This window comes from Podarcis cretensis, assembly GCF_951804945.1.
Source record: "Podarcis cretensis genome assembly, chromosome: 9".
In the NCBI taxonomy this organism is placed as follows: Eukaryota; Metazoa; Chordata; class Lepidosauria; order Squamata; family Lacertidae; genus Podarcis; species Podarcis cretensis.
The window spans coordinates 40381712-40406887 of record NC_137178.1 but is presented as its reverse complement, the minus strand read 5'-3'; the positions used below and the strand labels follow the sequence as shown (position 1 = coordinate 40406887).

The 25176-nt window shown below is 40.9% G+C and overlaps 1 protein-coding gene across 1 annotated transcript in view; it reads left to right on the top strand.

The window, feature by feature from the left end:
* The first annotated feature begins 937 nt into the window (after nucleotides 1-937).
* LRBA (LPS responsive beige-like anchor protein) overlaps nucleotides 938-25176 on the top strand; it is a 357313-nt gene continuing 333074 nt past the window's right edge. The window contains 2 exon segments of the mRNA XM_079990486.1: nucleotides 938-1283; nucleotides 1712-2098. Coding sequence (XP_079846612.1) covers nucleotides 1862-2098 — 237 coding nt within the window. The 5' untranslated portion in view covers nucleotides 938-1283; nucleotides 1712-1861.

Here is a 25176-nt window from a genome sequence, read left to right as displayed (position 1 = left end):
CAATCATACAAAACGGTTTGCTCAGGATAAAGAAAGTATACTCCTTTTGCCCACTTGTGGTGAACGGTTCATTTATCCAGTCTGCATAATGTTTACTGCAAATGTAACTTGTTAAGATAGAGTTGTACATTTATCCACTCCATGTTTACAGTATCTTCAGGCTTTGTCTTGCACATGGCACCTTAGTATGTTTGTTGTTTGAATGGTTACAAGTCTATCTCTATTCTAGCTATTGTTCTAGTAAATTTGGTTCATATTGTACTTATAAGCCAGTTTGTGGTGGTGTTGTTTTGTTGTATGATTACTACTGTCACCACATTTGATACTTTGTGTATATACTTTGCAAACTAGAAAGCAGCCAAGAACAATTAAGAAACCCAGTTGAACGTTGAACCCTGTTCAGCAGAGGTTTCATTTTCGTATATTATCCACACCAGTGCTAAAGGGCATCCGCTCCCCCCGCCGCCTCCCCATCTCAATCTACACGGGACCACGTTTCCCCGGAAGCAGTCCTGAATTCGACAGGACTAGCACCTCAAGTCACCAGATGTCCATAGTGCGTGAAGACGCAACAAATAAAAAGACGCTACTAATTCCTTGCCCCTCAGGTTTCCTGGACCTATCTAAAAAGGTAGGTTTGCAGTTTCCTGAAACTGCCGCTTGCCCTTCAGGTGCCGCTTGCCCGAAACTAAAAGAAGAAAAGAAAGGAGATAACACAGCTCTCCTTCACAGCAACGGCGCAGCGTTTCCCTTGCCTCGAGGAGAACAGACGGGAACCTTCGTTCGGGCTACGCCTGCGCCTCACCTGGACACACCTGTGCTCACCTGAGCCTGCGCGGGCGCCTCCTCCCCCCCCCTCCACCAAGCCCGCTGCCTTCTCGCCTCCCTGCCCCGCCCGCTCTTGGCCGCCGCGCAGGCGCACTTGCCGCTCGCCCGGCAACACTCCCGGGGCTCGGCACAGCGCTGTCATGGCGGCAGAGAGCAGCAGCAGCAGCAGCAGCAGCCGCCGCCGCAGCAACTGCTAAGGCAGGCAGGAAGCGATGGAGGAGCTCCTCGCGGCGTCGGCGGAGTGAAGGAGCTGCACAGGAAACTTCCAGCCGCTTGCCTGAGGTCGAAGTTCTTTGCCCATCCCTCTTCTCTACCCCGGGCAGGTAGAAGCCAGGCTGTTGGTGGGGAAGCACCGGAGACACCTCCCGCCCGTGGAGCTGCCTGGGGTCGGCAGAGCCTCGTCCCTCCCCGCCGGCCCCGTCCGCGGCAGAGGCGAGGAGCAGCAGCAGGGCTGCGTGAGTGGGAACTTCTTTGCCGGCCCTACTTTGTCCTTGCACCTGTGACTGTGCGTGAAGGGAGGAGCGGAGCTTGCAGTTACCTCAGCTGCTGGAGCACAAGGACGGCGGAGGGAAGCACTGCAGAAACAGAGCGGGGCAGGGGAGAGGCGCGTCTATAATAATAATAATAATAATAATACAGAAGTAAACGCCTTCGGGAGTCCCGCGCTCTCTTCCTTGCAGGCAAGTTTAGTGCCTGACAAAGAAAGGGGCTCACCTGCCTGATGCAGTTGCACCTGCCCTCATTTTCTGGGTTGAGGGGGGGTGAGTGCAAAGAGAGAATGGGGTAGTGTTTCTTGATTAGTTAGATGACAGGCTTTTTCAAATGTTTTCAACAAGCTGCACCTGCTACTAATATTTTACTTTAATTGTATTTTTTTCTTTAGTTTTCAGATTAAAGAGGCCGCTGTCCTTGCGCCGAGGGAAGGAAAACAAGATTATCTCAGTGCTCAGAAACTGGACCTGAGGCTACGGATTGAACTCTTTTTATTTCTGAGGTGCTGGCTTCTGCTGGCAACCTGGAAGTGAACTAAGCTATGGCGAGTGAAGACAAACAGGTTGCTTCTCCTCGGCCAACAGGTGATGATGGAGGAGGGGGAGGTGGTACCGGAGGAGGAAAAGAAGGAAACACGGCCGAAATGGAGAGCAAGCTGCAGCCTTTGAATCCAGGAATCCCTATTCGTGGTATCAGGATGAAATTTGCTGTTCTGACAGGACTGGTGGAAGTCGGAGAAGTATCCAACAGGGATATTGTGGAAACTGTGTTTAATCTGGTAAGGCAATCATCTTTCTAACTCTTTAAAGGAGAAGGATGGTATGTGGTGAAACATAAGGAAAGCAATACATTCTACCCACATTCATATTACTTCATCCTTACAGTTAAGGCTGCCCGCCTACCTATTTGTCACAGGGTGGTGCATCTGGTAAGCTATTCTCCCGGAAGGGATCCTTACTTAGGCCTTACTTAGTAACCGTGAGGCTGCAATACTTTTTCCACTCACAGTTGTTCTGTTTCCTTGCTTTCCCGAGGTATAGCTTCTATCAAGGAACTTTCCTGCTATTTACACCTTCATAGTAGTCATTTGAAAGCACTTAGGTTCTAAATAGTTGTGCTGTTATATCTGTTTGCAATGCTTAAATGTATTTTGGGATTTTAGGCTAATTCACAGTTGGAATATACCATTGTTAACACACAATTGCTGGTGCTGCAAATTTTAGGGCTCTGATGTAAGGCTTTGATTTTGCAGAGGTATGCCTCTTTTCTCCCATGTGAACATTTTAAGCCCATTTTCAGTAACCATAGCAATATAACTCTTTGTAGATATTTCTACCAATTTGGGTAGAACTGGAAACATTGTGCACCAGTGTTACTTATCTTGGTAGCACTCAACTTTTCCTAGTAATAAGAATTTCCTTGGAGAATGACAAATGCTACACCAAAACAGAAGGATTTGTTTAACGGTGAGATTATATTTGAATATCACAATTGTAATGGCAACAGATAGTAATTATGCGATATTCTGAATGGTGGTGCCTGTTCAATGTACATTTACATAATCATTAGATGAGGATAAGTTATATTGCTGTCTCAACCATAGGTAAGAATGGTTGAGTTGAGAAGGCTGTACCCCAACACTGCTTAAATGTAATCTGGCTTTAAAAAGTGGAATGGAAAGCTCAACGGCACAGTGTATAGTGTTCCACATGTGTGTAAGTATCTGGAGACCGAATTCTTGATCCTGCAAGAATTTAAGTTCTTTTGCAAATCATTTGTGGCCCTGCTGAGGGTTGTTGGTTGGTGCAAATAGAACTGATATCCCTTTAGAAGTTAAATGTAGGCAATGCATTCACAATGTCCATACAACTTGGTTGGGTAAGACTGCAGACTTTTATTTGACTTAAATATTGGTAATGTATAACTAGGGTGGAACGAAAACGCTCTGCCTAGGAAAACTGAGGTCTAGACCTGCTATGTATAATAAATAGAAAGCAATTATTCTGACTAAATAGTGCAAAAACATATGTGCACTAGGCCTCTTGTAACTTTTTGCAGCTGCCTGTAGCTTAAAAAGCAAAACAAAACTTTTACGTGTTTCCCTGGAACAGAAGAAAAAACAAAGCAGTTGTGCCACATTAAACTGATCAAGAAGCTACAGACAACCAACTGTTTTATAATACAGAAATCTATTTAAGTCTCTGAAGCATTGCAGCATCTGTACAAAGTATTGCTAGCGTGTGTGATCAGGCATACTACAGAAGTGAAGTACTGCTCTGAAGTTTCCTGCCCACTCATCGTTCTCCTATGTGTCGTGAAATAACTATAAAATCTCTTTCTTTTAAAATCTGACTTCTGTAGATAAATGCTGAAATGTTCTACATTGTGGAAGCTGCAGAAGAAATAGCTCCCATGTTTTGCACTGAAATAATAATGCAGTTTTTATAGGAAATAGAAAGCTGTCTTCAAGAAATTCAGTGTGTGACCTAAATAACAGGATATTCTGCAAATTTTCCATCTGCCTGGTACCTGAGTAGAAAGATAGGAAGAACAGTTTCCTTTAGAACTGAGTTTCATTAAATACACCCACAACTTTATTAGAAATTTATGCAGGATGTGTGTGTGTAGATAACTCATGAATATACCAGGCTGCACTAAGTTGGACTGTTGATTTAACCAGTGCTGTCAACTCTGACTGAAAGTTGTTCTCCAAGGTGCCAGACAGAGTGTGTTGCCCCCCCCCCCCCATCCCTGCTACTTCAGAACATTGTAATGGAAAAGGCCAAGGGTTGAAACTGGGCCTTCTGCATGCAAAGCATGTCCTCTGTCACTCAGCTGTGGTTTGGATGTGGATAGCAGTCACAATGTATGTCTTGTTTGCTACTCTCTTAAAGTTCTCCACCCTATTTGTGGGTAGAAAACTGGGTGGACCATCTCACTACTTTTTAAAAAAGAATATTTTCAACATTTTCATGAGGGTTGGACTCCCTGTTAGTAGTGGCTGTAGCACAGCTTCTTTCTCCACCCCCCCAAGCTTCCCCCCCCCCTTCGAAAACCGCATTGTCAGCCTTGCAACCATTTTGCATCCTGTACGATGCCCCTGACCCAGCATCATTCTGGAACAGGGTATGTGGGGTGAGGAAGGGGTGGCAGCCACCGTTAAAAAACTGAATAATACAGTGGTACCTCTGGTTATGAACTTAATTCGTTCAGAGGTCCGTTTGTATCCTGAGGCGCGCTTTCACTAATGGGGCCTCCCGCTATGCCTGTGCCTCTGGCGTGTGATTTCCGTTTGCATCCTGGGGCAAAGTTCACAACCAGGAGCAGCTACTTCTGGGTTACTGGAGCTTGTAACCTGAAGCGTTCATAACCAGAAGTGTTCGTAACCAGAGGTACCACTGTATTTGGAGAAAAGGTCTGGGAAGTGTTCTTTTTCTAGGGGAGGTGAGGGGGAAAAACCTCCCTCTTTCTTTTGGAAAAAGTTTTCTGAGAAATGTCAGCTCTGCTTTAGTTTGAGCAAGCAGACTTTGCATACTTGCTGGGAACAGTAAAAATGGGTTGAACACATGTAGTGTTGAACAGGAATCCTATGGCTTTGACACCCTACTTTAGCCATAGCACTGTAAAACGGCAAAGCAAGAAAAAAGATCCCAAATGTGTAGTAAGAAGTAAGTCTTACTGCGTCAAAAGGGGCTTTCTCTTAGATTTCAGTCCTAACTTCATGTACCTGGGACTAAGCTCTGCTGATTCAATATGTTTTCCTTCTTAGTGGACAAGGTTGTTAAGACTCCAGGCTTGGACTTTTAGCCACTATGTTATGCTGAGCTGGGCACTAAAAAGTTACTATTCAAATATGATTTAGTTTTGTGGGGATAAAGTAAACAGGAGAAAGGTATAGTTGAGCCTCTATTCCAGTAGAGTGTCTCACTTTTTTTGAGGAAAAGTGAAGTGTTGTAATTCAGGAAAGTGTTACACTGGGAGATACTCAGTGCTCCTGACCCTTGGTGCCTACAGATGAGTTAGGCACAAATTCATGGTGCCCCCCCCCCCAAGACTTGTTGCAGTCCTTCCTCCTACACCTGTTTTGCCTAGTAGCAACTTCTCTTTGCACTTGGCATAATTTAATTTTGTGTTTGTGTATTTGGGTAGTTCCTGGATATAGCTCTGGTGTTGCGTGTGTCACATTGTAAGTAATCATAGGGCAGGAATGACCAGATATCACCATAAACAAAATATGTTACAAGACTGATTCCAAAATTTACATTTTTATTTTCATGAATCTTAATAGATAGTCCTATGAGTACTCTCACTGCCATTTTATAGCTAGTGCCTATTTAAAGTATTTTGATTTCATGCCATACTTATTCTCCAAAAGCAGGTTAATTACACCAGGTTTTTTTTTTTAAGTGGCATTTGGGTTGTGAAATTAGATGACTTTCACTTATAAAGTGAACTTCGGGTCTTCTGAAAATAATATGTGATGCAAACCTTAATAATGACAAGTTCCTAAGTAAAGGTATGTTTGCTGTCTCATCAAGTTCAAAGTGAGCATGGGAGGGATAGGGAGCCACACAGATTTGGACAGGAAAGAATAGCAAGCTTGACATATCTCAGATGTGGCTGTGTTTGGCTACACTAGTATAATGGAAGATCTGCAAGCCTGTTATCTTCATGTCTCAATTATGTACAGGTGTGCTTGCTAGAAAAGAGCCAGCACCCACTGAAGTGCAACTTACTGCTATTCAATGGCAGACATTGTTCTGCGTTTAGCCTCTTGCACAACTTCACCATTGCCTAAATGTAGATGGGAAGCTTTTGAGCAGGGATTGAAATTTTTTATTCGCACCTCTCTGCCAAGTTGTATAAGCTGCTTGCCAGAGCATGACTTACCGTATTTTTCGCTCTATAACACGCATCTGACCATAACACGCACGTAGTTTTTAGAGAAGGAAAACAAGAAAAAAATATTCTGAACGAAACAGTGGGTGCATGATTTTTATGGTTCATGTTGTGGCCACAGACATGTGATCTGATGGTGAGTTTGGGGTAGCCCAATGCAAAAATCCTGAGGATCCATGTGGATCCGTGCTTTGTAACCACGTTTTAAGTGGGGAGGGAAGGAAAAGCACTCAAGGGACAAGGAGCACGCGTGGAGAAGGAGCTTTTCGGGGAGCTGAGCGGGGAGGAGGGAGGGAAAGAGCACTGTTGCTTTAAAGGTATACTTAAGGTACTTGCCCTGTGCCTGGGTTTTTTTCCATTTAACAGTTTGCAGCCTTTTCCTTCTGCTCCTTGTTTTGAGGCAGAATAGATTTGAGCAAGTGAGGAGGACTTGGATTGCAGGGGATTCACCATTAGCTGTGTAAAAGCGCTCCTCCTTGTAGCCTGAGTGATAAGCAGCCACCAGCAGCAATAAAATGGAGCACAAAAAAGCGGTAGGGGCACTAGGACCCAGACAATGCTCGAATCTATATTGCCTGAAAACAAGCTGCTCGCTCCCAGCAGATCAGCTGAGACGCGGGAATTTGCGAAGTTTTCCCCTCTCCCTCATCCCCAGCCTTTTTTTTTTTTAACTTCCTGGTTTTCACTGCATGGCTCAGAGCTCGAGGTTGGTTTTATTTTGCTGCTGGTTGCTTAAATTTTATCTTTCCTGCCATCCCTCTGGAGCCTCATTGCTCTGTTTAGAGAGCGCAGGACCTTTGCTAGCGTCTGTCCCTCCTCCCGTGTAAGCGGCTGCTGCCCACTTTGCTGCCATGGCTCTCCTTCCCTCCCTCCTCCCCGGCTCCAGGTCGCTTTAAAGCAAGCAAAGCGAGAGCCTCGTAGAGTGTGTAAGCGGCTCCCGCTTTGCTTGACTGACGGCAGCCATGGCTCCGATCCGTGCATTCGCTCCTTAACACGCACAGGCATTTTCCCTTACTTTCTAGGAGCAAAAAAGTGCGTGTTTTGGAGCGAAAACTACGGTAAGTAGGCTGGCTAGTTCCCTGGTTATGCCAGCAGTGTATTAACCATAGCTTCAGTTGCATTGTAGGTTGCAATAATGCAACACATTGCACCTAGGGTAAGAGTTTCTGATGGAAGGCTCTCCAGAATTAGCATCACAACTACTTGAAGCATTCATATTATACAACGTTGTACAGTGGTACCTTGGGTTAAGTACTTAATTCATTCCGGAGGTCAGCTCTTAACCTGAAACTGTTCTTAACCTGAAGCACCACTTTAGCTAAAGGGGCCTCCTGCTGCCGCCGCAGCACGATTTCTGTTCTTATCCTGAAGCACTATTTCTGGGTTAGCGGAGTCTGTAACCTGAAGTGTATGTAACCCGAGGTACCACTGTACTGCAAATAAGGCAGTTCAGCCTGTAGTTGGATTCAACCTCTTTAACTAATCTTTCCCTTGAAAATGTCAGTTATAAAAAATATTATATCAGAAACCCTTTTTATTTTTAAAAGTCCTCAATAAAAGACTGCTATAAAGGATTAGACTTGTACTCAAGTCTTTAAGGTGAACTGAGAGAGTTCTATAGATAACACTTTTTTTGAGAACACATGTACTTCAAAGTAATTTTTAAAAATTCTTTCATTCCAAAATCCCTTTCCCAAAGGTCATGTCAAATGTAAAAGACTGGTCTTTTGCCAAGACATTTTGCCCTTTTTCTTATCTTAATGACCCATCCATTTCTTTGAAGTGATAAACTATGTGACTCAAGGCTCTTTGCTCTTATAAGAATTGTGGTTAGAAGAAAGTATTCTTATCCCATTAAGAAAAGTGTAGCTTCAGGCGAGTGCTATCATTCTCTGAGACATGTTAAGATTGGCTAATCCTAAATGAGAACCTTAAATTAGTTCAGTGTCCTACAAGCTGATTGGGGGCAGGACCCTTAAACATAGCCCGCCCTTCCTTCCTTCCTTCCTTCCTTCCTTCCTTCCTTCCTTCCTTCCTTCACCATCTCTTTGAAAGCAACCTTTTGCACCTTTCCATCATTACTGAACTTTATTTCTTCTTTCTTTGGTGATCACTCATAGATGAGTAAGATTGTCTTCCATGAAAACGGTCTTAACAGTGAGTTCTAAAGTGACTATGGAGGCCATTTCTGGATCCATATATCCTTCCACAGAGAGGACATAGGATTCTGCTTGGGAGTTGATCACGGTGAGGGTTTGCCAAATGTGCCTTCCTCTTAGCTCGTTTCTCCTTTCTGCTCTGAGTTTGTGCTTCTAAAGTCCACAAAACCTTTGGTAAAGGCTGTTCTCCAACTGGAGCACTCACAGGCCAGTTTCCCATTTATCAGTGCTTATACTACATTTTTAAAGATTTGCCTTGAGAACATCTTTAAACTTCTTTTGTTATTCCCCCAGTATTTCGCTTTCCATTTTCAAGTTGGGAATAGAGTAGTTGCTTTAGAAGACGATAATCTGGCATCTGAACAACATGACCAGTCCAACAAAGTTGATGTTGAAGAATCATTGCTTCTACATTGGTGATCTTTGCTTCTTCCAGTACACTGACTTTAGTTACCTGTCTTCCCAAGTGATGTGTAAACATTTTCAGGGACAACATTGATGGAATCTTTTGAGGAGTTGGAGATGGCATTTATAAGTGTTCCATGTTTCACAAGCATACAGTAAAGTTGGTAGTGCAATAGCTTTGTAAACAAGCATTTTGGTTTCACTGCGGATGTCCCGGTCCTCAAACACTCTGAGCTTCAATTGGGAGAAAGCTGTGCTCGTGGAGCTCAGGTGATGCTGGATTTTGGCATCAGTGTCGGTCCTTGTAGAAAGATAACTGCCCAGGTAGGAAAATTGGTCGACATTTTCCAACGTTATACCATGGTTGGATTTGTGGTGCTGCAGAGGGGTTGTTTTTTGCTTGTTGGTGCAGCACTTTGGTTTTTTGGATATTGAGCGATAGGCCAAGCTTTCCAAAATCTTCTGCGAAGATATTTAGGATGGTTTGGAGGTCATCCTCTGAGTGTGTACACACTACATTGTCATCAGCATACTGAAGCTCTATGAATATCACTAAGACAAATGAGTATAGGGAAGGTGTGGGGGGAGGAGGGAACTCATGCCCAGAGAAACTGTAAATGTTGGAGGACTTGTCTAAGGCTGTAATTCCCAATCAGGCTGCTCTGATCATGATGTGGGCTGGTATAGATGGCCCAAGCTTTCAGCTTTTGTTAGAACAACTCTTTTGTTACTCACCCTTCATCATATGGTGCCATGGAGGGTTACACTGAAAATACAATGTAATGCTATTCAATAATACTAATAAATTCCAAAATACTGTACCATATAAATACATATCTATCATCAAACCAGATGATATATAGGGGAATAATAGCAATAGTTCAATTTTCAGAAGTTATACGCATGAGCATGGCATATTCTATATGCTTTAGCTCATTACTGAAGGCTTCTCTCTAACCTTGGTCACTGTTAGAGTAAGTACCATCAATAGTATGTGAGAGAAGCACAGGGGCAAGCTCCTCTGCAAATGTGATACTAAGACTTGGTAGAAGAGTAGAGAGGTGAAGTTTTAACAAAAGAAAATTGCTGGACCTTTCTAGAAGTTGGTCTGAATAGTGACTTATTGTGAAGTAAGTTAGTAAGCTAGAAGTCTGTTAAATAATTAACCCAGTAATTGTGCTTCGCCTCTAAAATTTGATCTGGAGAGTATTCTTTGTGTGTTCTGTGCATTGTTTTTGCTTGAAAATGTTTTACACTAGCCTTTTCAAAATGAGGAAAAGCATTTTTGTGTATCTTTAAATATTATGTGCAGTTTTCTAATTCTGTCTTAACCATTTTCTATAAATAATAACTGTTAGTTAATATAAGGTCTAAAATGCTATATCAGGTATATTTCTAACTGAAGCTGCAAGTCTGTGCACATTTACTTGGAAATAAGTCCTCATTGAACTAGATGGGCCTTACATCCATGCAGATATGCATATGAACATGAGCTCGTTTCTGGTTTACTCCACAGGTCTGAGGGGGAAAGTGGAGTGGGACTTAACTCCGGCTTTTATGTCTCCTGCTCACTTACACCCCTCACCATCCATGTCTTGAGGGCATATCTATCAAGGTAAACCTTGACAAATGCAGGGCTCTAGAACATGGAGAGAGCCTATGTTTGTTCAGCAGCCTTTCGCTCTGCTGGTATGCCCCAAACACCTAGATGAGAAGGGGGAAGGGTTGGCAGAAGATGCAATGGCTGTGTCACCTGGCGTGGCCATATTATGTCTTCCAAGCAAGTGTAAATCACATAAGGGGGAATGCTTGAAATGTGCAGTAGTCTAATAGCTGCAGCATAAATCCGTCTACTTGTATTAACACTGTTTCTGCAAAACTACAACTTTAATTTTTAAAAAGTGACAAAATGTATTTCAGTAATGGAGTGTGCAAGGCTGCTATGGAACGGTGTTTCACCTCTCAAAATGTTGTGGGTTTTTTTTTTTGTTATCCCAACTTTTAAAGTAAACCCATACATTCTTTAGGATGCTGTTGTACCTTTTCCGTGAAACTTATGTAAGTCATTCTTTTCATTGTGTTAACAAGACTTTCTAATGTTGGTGCTAAGTGAGGAGATCCAACTACTGTAGTATTTGGCAATCACTTCGTATTCAATGGAAGTGTGCATAACTGTCATTACGTAATCTCTTCTAGGTCATTGGTGAATGCACCTCTAGCTCTGGTTATCCTAGTTCTGTCACTTCAGTCTATGTATTGTGCCCATGATAAAGTAACGCTGGTTTGAGGTAGGTTTTGTTTCTAGAAGAAATTACAGTGGGCTTAGTAAAGGGCCTGGCTTTGTGGTGACTTACAGCTGTGGACACATTATTGCAGTAGTAAATGAGGAACACCACTTAATAAAGATTAACCTTCAAATCATCTAAAGGTTTCAGTGAACTCCCCCCCCCCCAATTTGAATCCTTTTTGGTAAGCAGTGTTAGTTTTGGGCAATGTAATCGCTTCACTCTGCAGGGCAAGTCTTCAGGAAGCTATATGGGAAATCATATCAAGCTTAACTGCTTAAGCCCATTTTGTTGAAAAGAAGAAAAAAAAGGCTTTATGAATAAACTGGTTTAGTTGTAACACTTCCTAACAAGTGATACTTTTTTATATCTCTTTCTCCACTTTATATGTCTTACATTCCATACAGTCTCATCCCGTTTGTCTGCTTTTGTGATTCCCATCTTTGTACCTTCTGTCGCATTCCTCTCCACCCATTTAAAGCCCATTGCTTTTTCTTTTCAGGCCATTTTCCTATTCTTCGTTGAGTTTCTTCTTAAAAATCCATTATATAAATTTGATAAATAATAAGAAATATAAATACAACACACACACACACACAGAGAGAGAGAGAGAGAGAGAGTAGAGCTTTCCTTAATTTATTGGATTGTTTCCACTTCCTGGGTTATCCAGTCTTGCCAATTTTAAAGGCAAGCTCAGGTGATTAAGTGCCCATGGGATTATTGGAACCAGTGAAAGAAAATGGTCTCAACATATGCTGGATAATCCAAGATTTTAGCAGAGGTACAAAAATACATTTAAAAAAATAATAGAAAACAACTTTCAGGGGGACAACCGCACTCAAACAACTCAGTAAGGATTGAGTATGCTTACTACTCATGGAGTGTTGAGAAAAGAAAAACAGGAAATGCGGGGAGAATAATGGAATTGTCTGTTACAGAAGGGCTGGCAGGAACCCAGGAAAGAGGGTGGGGGAAATACAGTGCAACATTTGTTGCATGTTCCACTTGTCTAATGTAGATTGTCCTTTTTTTGAGGAGAGCAGGGACTCTTTTTCGTTGCTATATGGTGCTTTGCATGCTCTTGGCATTAAAAACTTCTGGGAATATAGAACTTTTAGCAATAGACAAATTAATATGATAATAAAATTGCAATTAACCAGCACAGGCAAGTTATGCATCCCTTAGTTTAAGAGTTCTTCTACTGTGTTTCGAGAAGTAAGTCAGAAGTAGCAAATAGATCACGACAGCTTTTCAAACCACATTTGTTTCTTCTGTGCTATGAAAGTAATGGATGTGATGCTATCTAAAAACCTTCTGAATATACTGTAATAAGGTTATATGACTCATTGTACTGATGGTTATATGCAAATAACAAAGTAAAAAAACAACAACAGATATAACCAGGATGGAAAGGCAGACAAAAAATACTTGTCAGTGAAGTACAAAATATTTTTACATGTACCGAGGAAAGTTTTTAGAGTTATTTTGTCTTACCCTTGCGGCAAACTTCGTTAAGACAGCCTTGAACTCCAATGTTTAATACATTTTGGCTTGAAACCATCGTACAAGTAAAATATATTGGCTATAGTTTTGCATTGTAAATCCTATCAAAGGGAACTTTGGCTACAAGTGAATTTGTAGTTGAATTGTCTGCCTTCATGGTTGAAGCTTAAAACTTTTGTGCAATGCGACATAAAAGACTACTGATTACAGTCTACTGTATTAAGATAGTCCTGAAATCTTACATAGCTTTAGTGATGCTTTTTATCTTGTGAATTTCCAGTTTGGGGCAAAATAAGTTGATACTCTGAATACTTTTGTGAAAATTTCAGTATACTTTTTAAAGTTGAGATGTAAAAAACAAAGCATATTACTAGATATAATAAGAATTTGTATTCCTTGAACCTGCTGTGGATTAAATTCTTGCTTATATTGTCATATATCCCCATTTTTGTTACTTTTGTTTAATGACGTCCCTTTAAAATTCAGATGCCTGAGATGAATTTGCCTTTTTTCATGCCCCTGGATTCTTTAAATGGAACTATTAAAATTGTGAATTACACCTTGTTCTAAATCTAGAGGGTGATGAGACTGGAAGGAAACAAAATAGTTTTTATCCCCTGATTGCCTTCATGTTTGCAGTCTTTTAGAAACTTACTTCCTCAAGCTACTTGTTACCATCTGTGGTGCCATATGCAACAAATGTATGATACTAAGTTAGATCTTCACAGTAAACATAAAAAAATAATAATGCTGTCATTAAGTGATGGCACATATTTTTAAGTAGGAACCTGAGCTGTTCATTTTCTTTTTTCTGATTTTGTCCTTCTGAGAGAAGCACCTCTTTTTTATTAGTTTCCTTTTTCCTACCCCAGTGGTAAACATTGCCTAGGCTATGATCAGATCTATCCATTTGCACAATTTCTTAAAACCTTTAAGGCCATGGTAATGACAAGGATGATTTAATTATTGGTTTTCTACAGTTTGTAAAAATAGCAGTTCACTCTTTCACTTTTTCTTGCTAAGTCTGTTCTTTCTGGAGTACACAGATGAAGCATAGATAATTGCTCTTATTATTAGCCTTTTACTCTAGTGTCCTAAATAATTACAGTACAGTAGTCTCTTGAGTAAAACATATAAATGAGACCCAAATACTTGTCCATGCTGAAAACGTGGTATAGTTATTTCAGAAATTAAACTAGCCTTGAGCACTTATTGTCATGAAACATTGATTAAAAAAGTATTAATTAGACTCTCTATAGGCCTTATAACTAATCCTTTTCCCAGCAACCATGGGTTGCATCCAGTACTGCGTTAGTGGAATTCTGCTTCCACAATGGGACTTATCCTGCCTCTCCTTCCTGCTGTGTGCACACGCCAACAACTGCTTCAGAGAATCTGTTGCTCTTGTGCAGTGGCCATGCTGGATACAACCTTATTGTTTTTAGACTGCAATCCTAGTTTATTTACTGCAGATCATACTGAGCAAAGGGTGAGTTACTTCTGCATAAATATGTATAGGGTTGTGCTGCTAGTATCTGAGTGACTCCATACAAAGTACACTAAGGCTGCAATCCTGTAACTGCTTATCTGGTAGTAAGACCTATGCTGAGTTGATTTGTATAAGATTGCATTGTAATGCTATCTGCATTATCCAACCTAGTGCTCTCTAGATGTTTTGGATTACAACTCCCATCAGCTCCTGCGAATATGGCCATGATCAGGGATGCTGGCAGGTGGAGTTAAAATATGTGGAGAGCACCAGGTTGGGAAAGGCTAGGCTAAACTGTAGCAATTAGGAATTACTTTCCATTTTCTGATGGATATATTTCTGGTGTATTTGAGTCATGTACATCCTAAACAAACACCTGTATTTTAGGGAAAGACACCTATTTCGCTGGGATGATTCTACAGGAGCATAAAAGCTGTATTTGTTTAACTATAACAGTATCAGTTGTTTAATAGTATAAGCTAAGTTTTTCTCTGTCTTCAGTGAACTGGTTTAACAGACAGCATACGCCAAACACCAGTCAGTCTAGACTTAAGGCTGTATTATGAATCAGCAGCTTTCTGCTGGTTGAAAGATTGGCTGCTTCTTGAAAACACTGATGTTTTAGATTTGGAAGGGTTTAACAACGCTTTTGGATGGCATGCATATTTGTGGTATGACAAGGTTAAGATTCGGGGACGCAGGTGGCGCTGTGGGTTAAAGCCTCAGCGCCTCGGACTTGCCGATCGAAAGGTCGGCGGTTCGAATCCCTGCGGCGGGGTGCGCTCCCGCTGCTCGGTCCCAGCGCCTGCCAACCTAGCAGTTCGAAAGCACCTCCGGGTGCAAGTAGATAAATAGGGACCGCTTACCAGCGGGAAGGTAAACGGCGTTTCCGTGTGCGGCTCTGGCTCTCCAGAGCAGCGATGTCACGCTGGCCACGTGACCCGGAAGTGTCTCCGGACAGCGCTGGCCCCTGGCCTCTTAAGTGAGATGGGCGCACAACCCCAGAGTCTGTCAAGACTAGCCCGTACGGGCAGGGGTACCTTTACCTTACCTTTACCTTTAAGGTTAAGATTCACAAGGCTTTCAAGAACCATATTGTCAGGAAAGCAGTGTTTAATGTCTGGACAAAATATAAAGACTTATTAGAAAATAAGACCCCAAGGTGGTTGTCATCTATGGAAGCTAAGGCTCTGAAAAGACCCAATATGGAGGTCAAATGGCTGAAATATTGGGAAATACTAGAAAAAGATGGAGACAATTGGAGGTTGCAGAGTTTGGAGAAACTAAAAGATAAAGTGCGAGATTGGCTACATTATGCTCAGATTAAAGAGGTTTTTAAACTGGATAAAAAGATAGGATTCCAGGTGGAAAAATCGAAGTTGGAAACAGAACTGTTAGAACCTAAGACTAAGGTACTCTCAAGAATGTATAACCTGCTGTTAAAATGGAATACACAAGATGAAACGGTCAAATCAGCTATGATAAAATGGGCTCAGGACATTGGGTGTAATATCATGTTTGCTGACTGGGAAAGGTTATGGACCACCGGTATGAAATTTACAGCATGCAATGCTTTGAAAGAAAATATTATGAAAATGATATATAGGTGGTACATGACCCCAGTCAAGCTTGCAAAAATATATCATCTGTCTGACAATAAATGTTGGAAATGTAAAGAAACTGAGGGAACGTTCTTTCACCTCTGGTGGACTTGCCCTAGGGTTAAGGCCTTCTGGGAAATGATATATAATGAGTTGAAAAAGGTATTTAAGTATACCTTCCCTAAGAAACCAGAGGCCTTCCTTTTGGGCATTGTTGGCCAGAGGGTGTTAAAGAAGGACCGAACATTTTTTATGTATGCAACAACAGCAGCAAGAATACTCGTCGCTAAACACTGGAAAAACTAATATATTTAATATACTAATATACTATATTAGTATATACTAATATATTTTTAAAAGTCCATTAAGAATATGAAGTGTTACTGAAACAAAACTTTGCAAATTTGTCCTTATGCATATACTGTAGTTAAAATTTTGTTCTGGACTTTTCTCCAAGGAATAAATAGTCTGGTGTATTATCCATAGAAGATACACTCAGGTTCTAAAATACATTCCTGCTAACTGTCACCAATATGGATAAGACATGTTTCCTGATTTTGTGTCTGCCGCATCCATAAATACTTAAAGCATTGACATATCAACAGCTTTCAGCAATTTGTTCTGGGTGTGGAAATTTGATAGCATGCAAGGAGCTCCTCTACCCAGACTGGTTTCCTCTTTAGTTTCAGTGGATGACTTCTATCTGTATATTCCTTCTTATGAAATAATTTGAGTAATACTCTTGAAATATGTAAGTGCTACCATGGTAAAAAAAATAAATAAATCTCTAGGTCACTTTTTTGAATATTTTGAAAATATTTAAATTATCAATAGATGACCACTGATTATTAAGTAAATACACTGCAATTGACTATTAATTGCTACCATTATCAGTAGGGTACAGAACATTTTTTAATGACATTGTGAGCCAGGAGAACAGACAATGATATGAGTTCTAGGTTTGTCTTGCATAAATTGCACCTCAAGGCATGGTAAGGTCATGTATTGGGTTTGGGGAGGTTTCTGTCAGAGTAGAGTACAGTGGTACCTTGGGTTAAGTACTTAATTCATTCCAGTGGTCTGTACTTAACCTGAAACTGTTCTTAACCTGAAGCACCACTTTAGCTAATGGGGCCTCCTGCTGCCGCCACGCTGCTGGAGCACGATTTCTGTTCTCATCCTGAAGCAAAGTTCTTAACCTGAAGCACTATTTCTGGGTTAGTTAGCGGAGTCTGTAACCTGAAGTGTATGTAACCTGAAGCGTATGTAACCTGAAGCGTATGTAACCCGAGGTACCACTGTATTTAACAATATATTTTATTTATTTTGCATGAGTTGTGGGTTTTTCAAGCAACAAGAGACCTAAAAAGGCAGTAGAACAGGTCACTTACTCATTACTTTCAGAATACCAGATAGATGCCACTTCCTTTGCCAAACTGATAGAAGTTGCAGTCCCCACCTACTCCTTTTAGCACTACTGACTTTCTAGCTTGCAGCTAGTTTATCACCAGTCTTTAAGGGCTACTGTATATTTCTAAGATGTCTTGCTTTTAGATGTCTTGCTTTTGGTCTTGATGTCACAAGATCTTGTATTTTCACTATGAAAGCACAATGGACACCAGTATCTTACAGCCGTATGTCTCATTATACTAACCATTGTGTAAACCCAACCCTTGAAAACAAAATCCATGATGACCTTGTGAAACATGTGTTATAAGGAAGACACACAGAAGGCTGTATGATCTGAGACTAATACTACCCCACCCCAAGTAAAACCTTACTCTAAATTTTGCAACCTGGTTTTTCCCAGTCTGAGTAAGGTTCAGTACAGACTGACATACTATGTTTCAAGGAAACATATTTTCGTGTATTTCTTGGAGTTTGTTTGTTACTTGTTTTCAATCCAACCTGACAGAACGCAGGAGGTTTTAATGCATTTTCTAGCTGTGCTGTAATCTTTGACATGGAAATAACAGTGATCTTATATTTTTATTGATACAAAATGGGCTCTTTGGCCAACTGTGAATGTTTGACACAATAATTGGATGAGTTCTTGATTGTTCTTCCACTTCTTGTAACTATTTTCTGACTTGTATCAATGAATAAACAAAGCCTCGTCAAAATTGATTTGACTGTCTTGTAGCCTGTGCATCTGATCTCAATTAACCATTTTCAGAATAGTCTTTTTCATGTTCTCTGTAACTTTCAAACCCTTTGCATGCTCTTCTGTTACAATTGTACAGACTAGGACAAGACATATTGTCAATAAATTGCACAGCTTGTTGTAATGAAGTAGCTTGTAGTTATCAAAGACCTACTTAAACAGCTTAATTGTTCACAACGCTTTCTGCTAGAGCATTACTCCAAAAATGAGATGCCAGTGCTTTAAAATTGTACAAATTAGTGTTTTCTAATTAATTGTCTGTCTTAGTCTGTACAGCCCAGTATTGTTGAAATAAGTAAAGGTAATTGTAGGGAGCTGGTGGCGTTGTGGTCTAAACCACCAAGCCTCTTGGGCTTGCTGATCAGAAGGTTGGCAGTTCAAATCTGTGCAACGTGGATTTTAGCATTGCACAGGGCACTGCAGGAAATTTGAGAGCCCAAAGTCTGTAACTGCTGTCAATGTTCAATCCATGGTTAGATTTGGCTCTCCTATCTATATACGGTAAGTCTAGATATCCCTAGCTATGCCTAGGGATATTTCCATTTTGCAGTCTGAGAGACTCATGTCTATTTAGTCTACAGTGGTACCTCGGGTTAAGAACTTAATTTGTTCTGGAGGTCTGTTCTTAACCTGAAACTGTTCTTAACCTGAAGCACCACTTTAGTTAATGGGGCCTCCTGCTGCCACTGCGCCGCCACTGCACGATTTCTGTTCTCATCCTGAAGCAAAGTTCTTAACCCGAGGTAATATTTCTGGGTTAGCGGAGTCTGTAACCTGAAGCGTATGTAACCTGAAGTGTATCTAACCCGAAGTACCACTGTATTATCTCTTTAAATGTGGAAGCTGATCAAAATGTGTGTGCAAATTGCACCTTCATTCGCTAGATATTTCACAATTTGTAAATAGTTTGACTATCAGCCAAAACAAGTGTTACAAAATTGTTCACAAAATTGTGTTACAAAATTGTTTCTTTGTGAGTTCCAGGGGTGGAGTACTGACTCAGGCTTCCATGCCCTAATAGGCCTTGTTCTCAGCAGAGACAGGGAGGCTCTGAGTAAAACTCATTTGAATGCCACCCATAGCACATGTTCTTTCATAACCCTTTAACTTTGATAACAAATCAAGAAAAGGAGTATTCTTTCATTTTCAACAGAATTTATTTTAGATTTGTTTTTGTTTGGTTAGTTTATAGGTAAAGGTAAAGGGACCCCTGACCATTAGGTCCAGTCGTGACCGACTCTGGGGTTGCGGCGCTCATCTCGCCTTATTGGCCAAGGGAGCCGGCATACAGCTTCTGGGTCATGTGGTCAGCATGACAAAGCCGCTTCTGGAGAACCAGAGCAGCGCACGGAAACGCCATTTACCTTCCCGCTGGAGCGGTACCTTGCACTTTGATGTGCTTTCGAACTACTAGGTTGGCAGGAGCAGAAACCGAGCAACGGGACAATTAAATCTAATTTAGACAACTTGAGCATTGACTTGGTTTGCACATCATAGTAAGCCAAGCTGTAGCTTACTGGGACCACACTGGACCCCGGAGAGAAGCTTGTAGCTGCTTTGCTCCTACCTAGTCTTTTACTCCTGTGCTGCGCCCTAGGTTTTCCACTAACCCTCTGGATTAATTTTTTTGTTGGGGGGTGGGGTGGGAGCAGGGAGAGGAAGAAGTTCCATTGCACAGGTAGAAAATAAAACCCACAGTAAACTATTTTGTTCACTTAATTTGGCAGTTTGCACCTCTTGAGTTAACAACTTGAGTTAATTGAATTGTGCATACCAGCACTGGAGTAAGGCCGTGACCTTGCATAACAAGTATGTTCAAAATTGCATATTTCACCCTCCGTTTATAATGTTCCAGGTTCCATGCACTTGATTTTTTAGTGAGCCATATGAAATGCTTTGCAGGTAGTCTTCCTCGTTTTTGGTAGAGAATCTAAATCTCTGTAAATTGCTTCGAATTCTGAATAAAAGAAAATGTTTTGTATGTCATACAGCTTTGAAAGGGAATCGGAGAAATTTATGGAGTATACAGTAAGTATTAGCCACAATTTCTTTGTTGTACCTCCACTATGGGAGCTAGTATGCCTCTTGACTACTGGCTGCTGGGAATCGCAAATGAGAAGGGTACTCAGGTCCTGCTAGTTGGCTTCACGTAAGCATCTGATGAACTGCAGAACTAGTTCATCCTTTGGCTGGATCCAGCAAGGCGTTTCCTACCTTCATACACCATAACTTATCAATTCTTTTCCTCTAAACTTTTAAAAATTATATACAGCAAGAAGAATCCTCTCTGCATGTCATGTTACACTTAAGTCCATTCAGGGGCTACTCACAACCAGGGCTTTTTTTCAGCCAGAACCTCTCAGGTGAGTTCTGGCACCTCAACATGCTATTCTAAGAGAATGAGGTACGTTTCTGTAGTGAGTTCCGGGACCTCTTTTTCTAGAAAAATAGCACTGCTCACAATACTGATGGCTTTAGTCCAAACATGTCCATTAAATTAAAGAGCTCTATTTGGAAGTGTGTAAAAACAGTTTTTTTCACAAAGCTATGCATTCATGTTTAATTGTTAGTTGATGCAGACTATTGCGAACATTTTCCTAGCATCAGGAGTTGATACAGTTTCCTTTTGTGAACACTTTCATTAATGACAGACAGCACCAGTGTATAAACATGGCATTGTTATAATCATTTCCTCTAAGAGTATGTTGCCAAACTGTTATGGCAGTAGACAGGTGTTTGTAACTTGAACTGACACAGAAGCTAGTGTGGGACTTCTCTGAGTACTGCTATTACTGGGTAAAATTTCAGGTCAGTGGGTACTGGAACCAGTACTTAAATTAGTACATGTAAAACAGATAGCTTAAAGGAAATGAGCAAGGGCCGTTTTTGTGAAAGAAGGAGTACTTTGATCAAATTTAATGGAATTAATTGTATTTTTTTTCTGTTCACTATTTTCCTATACTGTACAAAATTAAGAAGGATATTGTGAAGAAGCAGAATTAATTTACTTCCAAAGCAAAGTGTGCTTGATAAAATAAAGTGCTCTCTCTCTCTCTCTCTCTCTCTCTCTCTCTCTCTCTCTCTCTCTCTGCGTAATATATATGCAGCCTATAATAGCATTAGCTTAGTGTTGCGTTTTCTCGGGTTAAGAATGCGTCAAATCTGGAAGTGTTTACTTCTGGGTTTCGCCACATGCGCAGAAGCGTTCTGCGTGATTCGTTCATGCACAGAAGCGCTCTATCATGCTTCGCACATGCGCAGAAGCGCCGCTCTGGTTACGGACTTTTCAGGGTGTGAACAGCACCCCAGAACGGATCGTGTCCACAACCAGAGGTACCACTGTACTAAATTAAGCCAAGCTTGACAAAAAAAAGTTACCTTGGCACCTTCAGTGGTGTGTTCATATTTCTGCCCGCCCCTTTGATAACTAATGGGCTGCAGTGCAATTCTATACATGTTTACATGAAGATAAATCTCACTCTGTTTACAGGTACTTCCAATAGGGATTGTAGCTTTGGTAATCTAAAACCTGTACAACATTTCCTATAGGATTTAATTGATTAAATTTTACATGCTACCAGTATATGTTTAGCTTAATCGTAGAAAAGCTTTGTATAGTTACGTGAGTTCTTCTCTTAAATTACATTTTAAAAACCTGTTAAAATATTAGTATACTTCTGAAGAATTTTAGAGAATCAGGTGGAGATTTTCACATCTGAGTACAGTGGTGCTTCGAGTTACAAATGCCTCAGGTTACAAACGCTTCAGGTTACAAACTCCACTAACCTGGAAGAGTTATCTCAAGTTGAGAACTTTGCCCCAGGATGAGAACGGAAATCGTGTGCCGGCGGCGCAGTGGCAGCAAGAGGCCCCATTAGTGAAAGCATGTCTGTAGTTAAGAACAGTTTCAGGTTAAGAATGGACCTCTGGAACGAATTAAGTTCGTAACTAGAGGTACCACCGTACAGGAGACTTGCAAATACGTTTTTTCTTCTTTCATTACCTCCAATGCCCATGAGATGGTGCTCATTCCCTTTTGCTTTTTATGTGGCAGATTTTTTTAAAATGTTTATATGTTTGACACATATAATTACATACATTTTAACTTAAGACAGGGAGAAATTAGTTGTGCTGATCAAAGTTACACTGTTATATTAATAAAAGAATACCTGAAGACATTGTTTAATTGTGGAATAGTCTTAAGTAAACATGACCGAATAACTAGTTCGAAAATGCAGCAAGACATTAGTTATTAGTGGTAATTAAAAGTATTGCACCATTTTCAAGAAATATCAGTATTCTTAAATTAATTAGAGAGCATTGTTGGGTCATTGTGGACATACGATCGCACCAGAATACTGTTTAACAGCACGTATTCATAACAGGGCTTTCTTTAGCTATGTGTGTTACGCTCTTTAATAGTACTGCAGTCATATTCTGTACTCCAAAGCCTCACCCCTCACAATAGCCATTTCCCTGATTAAGCTGATGCAGAAACTGTGCTCATTCTGTATTTGTATTCTGAATGGCATGTGTATATTGCATTACATCTATATACATGTATACTTTTAGGACCCACATTATTTCTGTAATTGTACAGTGGTGCCTCGCAAGATGAAAAGAATCCGTTCCGCAATTCTCTTCGTCTAGCGGTTTTTTCGTCTTGCGAAGCAAGCCCATTGACAGCTTAGCGGATTAGCGCTATTAGCGGCTTTTAGCGGCTTAGCGGATAAGCGGCTTAGCGGCTTAGAAAAAGGGGGGGGAAGGGGGGGAAAGTCGGAAAAACTCACAAGACATTTCGTCTTGCGAAGCAAGCCCATAGGGAAATTCGTTTTGCGAAGCGCCTCCAAAACAGAAAACCCTTTCGTCTAGCGGGTTTTTCGTCTTGCGAGGCATTCGTCTTGTGGGGCACCACTGTAAATTGTTTTTAATGTTTTTAATAATATATTTTATTTTTAATATTGTGTTTTAATTGCTGTAATCCATCCTGGGACCATATGGTGAAGGGCTGATAGTAGATGGTAGTAGTAATTTTCCTCATCTTCATCCTTCATAATCTTTGAATGAAGGGCAGTATAGAAATTATTATTATTATTATTATTATTATTATTATTATTATTAATATAGAAACTGACGATAGGTTGGATCCAGAGTTGTTCTGAGTAGAAGTCCATTTGCAAAGTAGGCTTTTCCTATGCTTTCATGCCCCTTGTAGCCTCCCCAAAAATATCTCTGAAGGAACCCAGCTACAGATCGTCTGAAAGACAAAAGCCTGACCACTGCTCTTCAGGGTGAGATCTCTGTTCCTGTTTTTATTACTTTTCAGTTGTATTTTTGTGTGCTTCTGAATAGAATGGAAATCTGGAAAATAAATTTAAAAATTCAGTTTTATATTCTAGATCTGTTGTGGGAATTTTAAGTAATTACAGACTGCCACATTGGACCTTTTTATTTTTATTTTTTCTAATTGGCTAAATGCTTCATAGGGTCCAGATGTGTTGTCGTTCCACATCCTGCCTCTATACTTTCTCTTCACTGTGCAGAAAAAAAGAAAAGGCTTGCTCAAATGTAACAGTTGGTGACAAAAGATCGATGAACTTAAATGACAAGTGGACTCTCCTTCCTTGGAGGTTTTCAAGCAGAAGTTTGGTGGCCATCTGTCATGTAAGATTTAGTTAAGATTCCTGCATTGCAGGAGGTTGGAGTAGATGACCCCTGGGATCCCTTCCACCTGTATGGTTCTATGATTCTGTTCTGGAATAACTAATGGAGATTTTCTAGTCTGGCATCCTAATCTAAAATACCATTGCCCCAAACATCCACTGATACAAACAGGTCGGCACATCCTGTGATCTAGCGCAATGTACTTGGTGTATAATTTCTCCATTGGTTTCTGTTGTCATAGTCCTTTGGTCACATAATTGTGTACCTAGGGACAGGATCACTTGGACAAGTCATAGCTCTGCTGGTGTGTTGTAGCAAAAGCAAGTTTTGTAGCACCTTCAAAGACCAAACAGATTTAATGTTAGTGAGCTAGAGTCTTAGGGTTGTTGTTTTTTAAAGCCATTTTATAGAAGTCCCCAGTGCTTCTAGCTTTGTGCTGTTGTGAGTTAACAACCTGCAGCACTGACTTTCCAATGTGTATCTCTGGAAGAAGGGAGGATGTGCCCACATACAGTGCTATGGGCTGCACAGTGTGTCATTTCCTGTATCTACTCAGAATCTGGCAGAAGGTTTGCTACTGTGTAGGATTTCAGCATACTGATGAGGTCATCGGTGCAATCTCCAAACAGAAGCATTTTTTAATTGCCCAAAGTAATTACAGTACTTTTCCATGTATGAGTCGAGCTTTTTTTACTCAAAAATAATGTTTAAAAACTGGGGTCGTCTTATACACAGATAGTGCATAGGGGGGATAGGTGATTGGTTGCAGCCGTGAGCTGCAGCTTGTAAGCGGTAATTTTGTGGGTGATTGGTGGCTGCGGCAAGGGCTGCTTTGGATTGGCTGCTGCTGCTGCGGTAATTGGGTGGATGATTGGTTGCTGTGTGAAGTGCTGCTGTGGATTGGCTGGTGTGGCAATAGGGGATATTGTGAGTGGGCAGGCACTGGTATGATTCTGCAGTACAAGTGATTATGAGCATTTGTCTGTCGGGTTGGTGATTTTCTGCATCTCCCCCCCCCCCCCAAAGCCCCACAACTATGGGCAATCCTCCTCAAAAGAAGCTCAACAACTTTGGGCAATCATCCCCAGAAAAAGTTCAACAACTCTGGGCCATCTCCCCCCATTTTCTTAAATTTGAGTTCCCCCAAATAAGGGGCATCTTATACACCCGGGGGCGGGGGGGCGGGGAGTCTTATACATGAAAAAATACAGTTCATAAATAGTGGGGACAGGGGAAGGGTGCAGAAGCTGTAGTTTTTCAGGCAGTTGGAATCCTAAAATAAAGTTTACATTGTGTGCAAGACTTCTCACATATGCAAGGATGTGCTGACGGTGCATTGGTTTTGTGTTATATCATGGTTTATTTAGGGGTTACTGATAACTGCTTTGCGCAGGAAGTATACTTACTTACTAGGACATACAAAATGTAAAATAAAAATAACATTTGAATGAACTCTGGACACAGTCTGATTACATTTATAGCAAGGCAGAGTATTTTAACTTTTTGTAACCTATGCTGCTTAAGAATAGGGTATAAATTAGTTTTGAAGAAACAGTTTTTAAGAAACACAGTTTTCACAGTTGTGATTTCTAAGATCAGAAAAGTTTCAAGGAGACCTAAATTTAAACAATTAGCAAAGGAAACTTGACCTTTTAAACCTGTATACTTAACATGTCATCTTAATGAA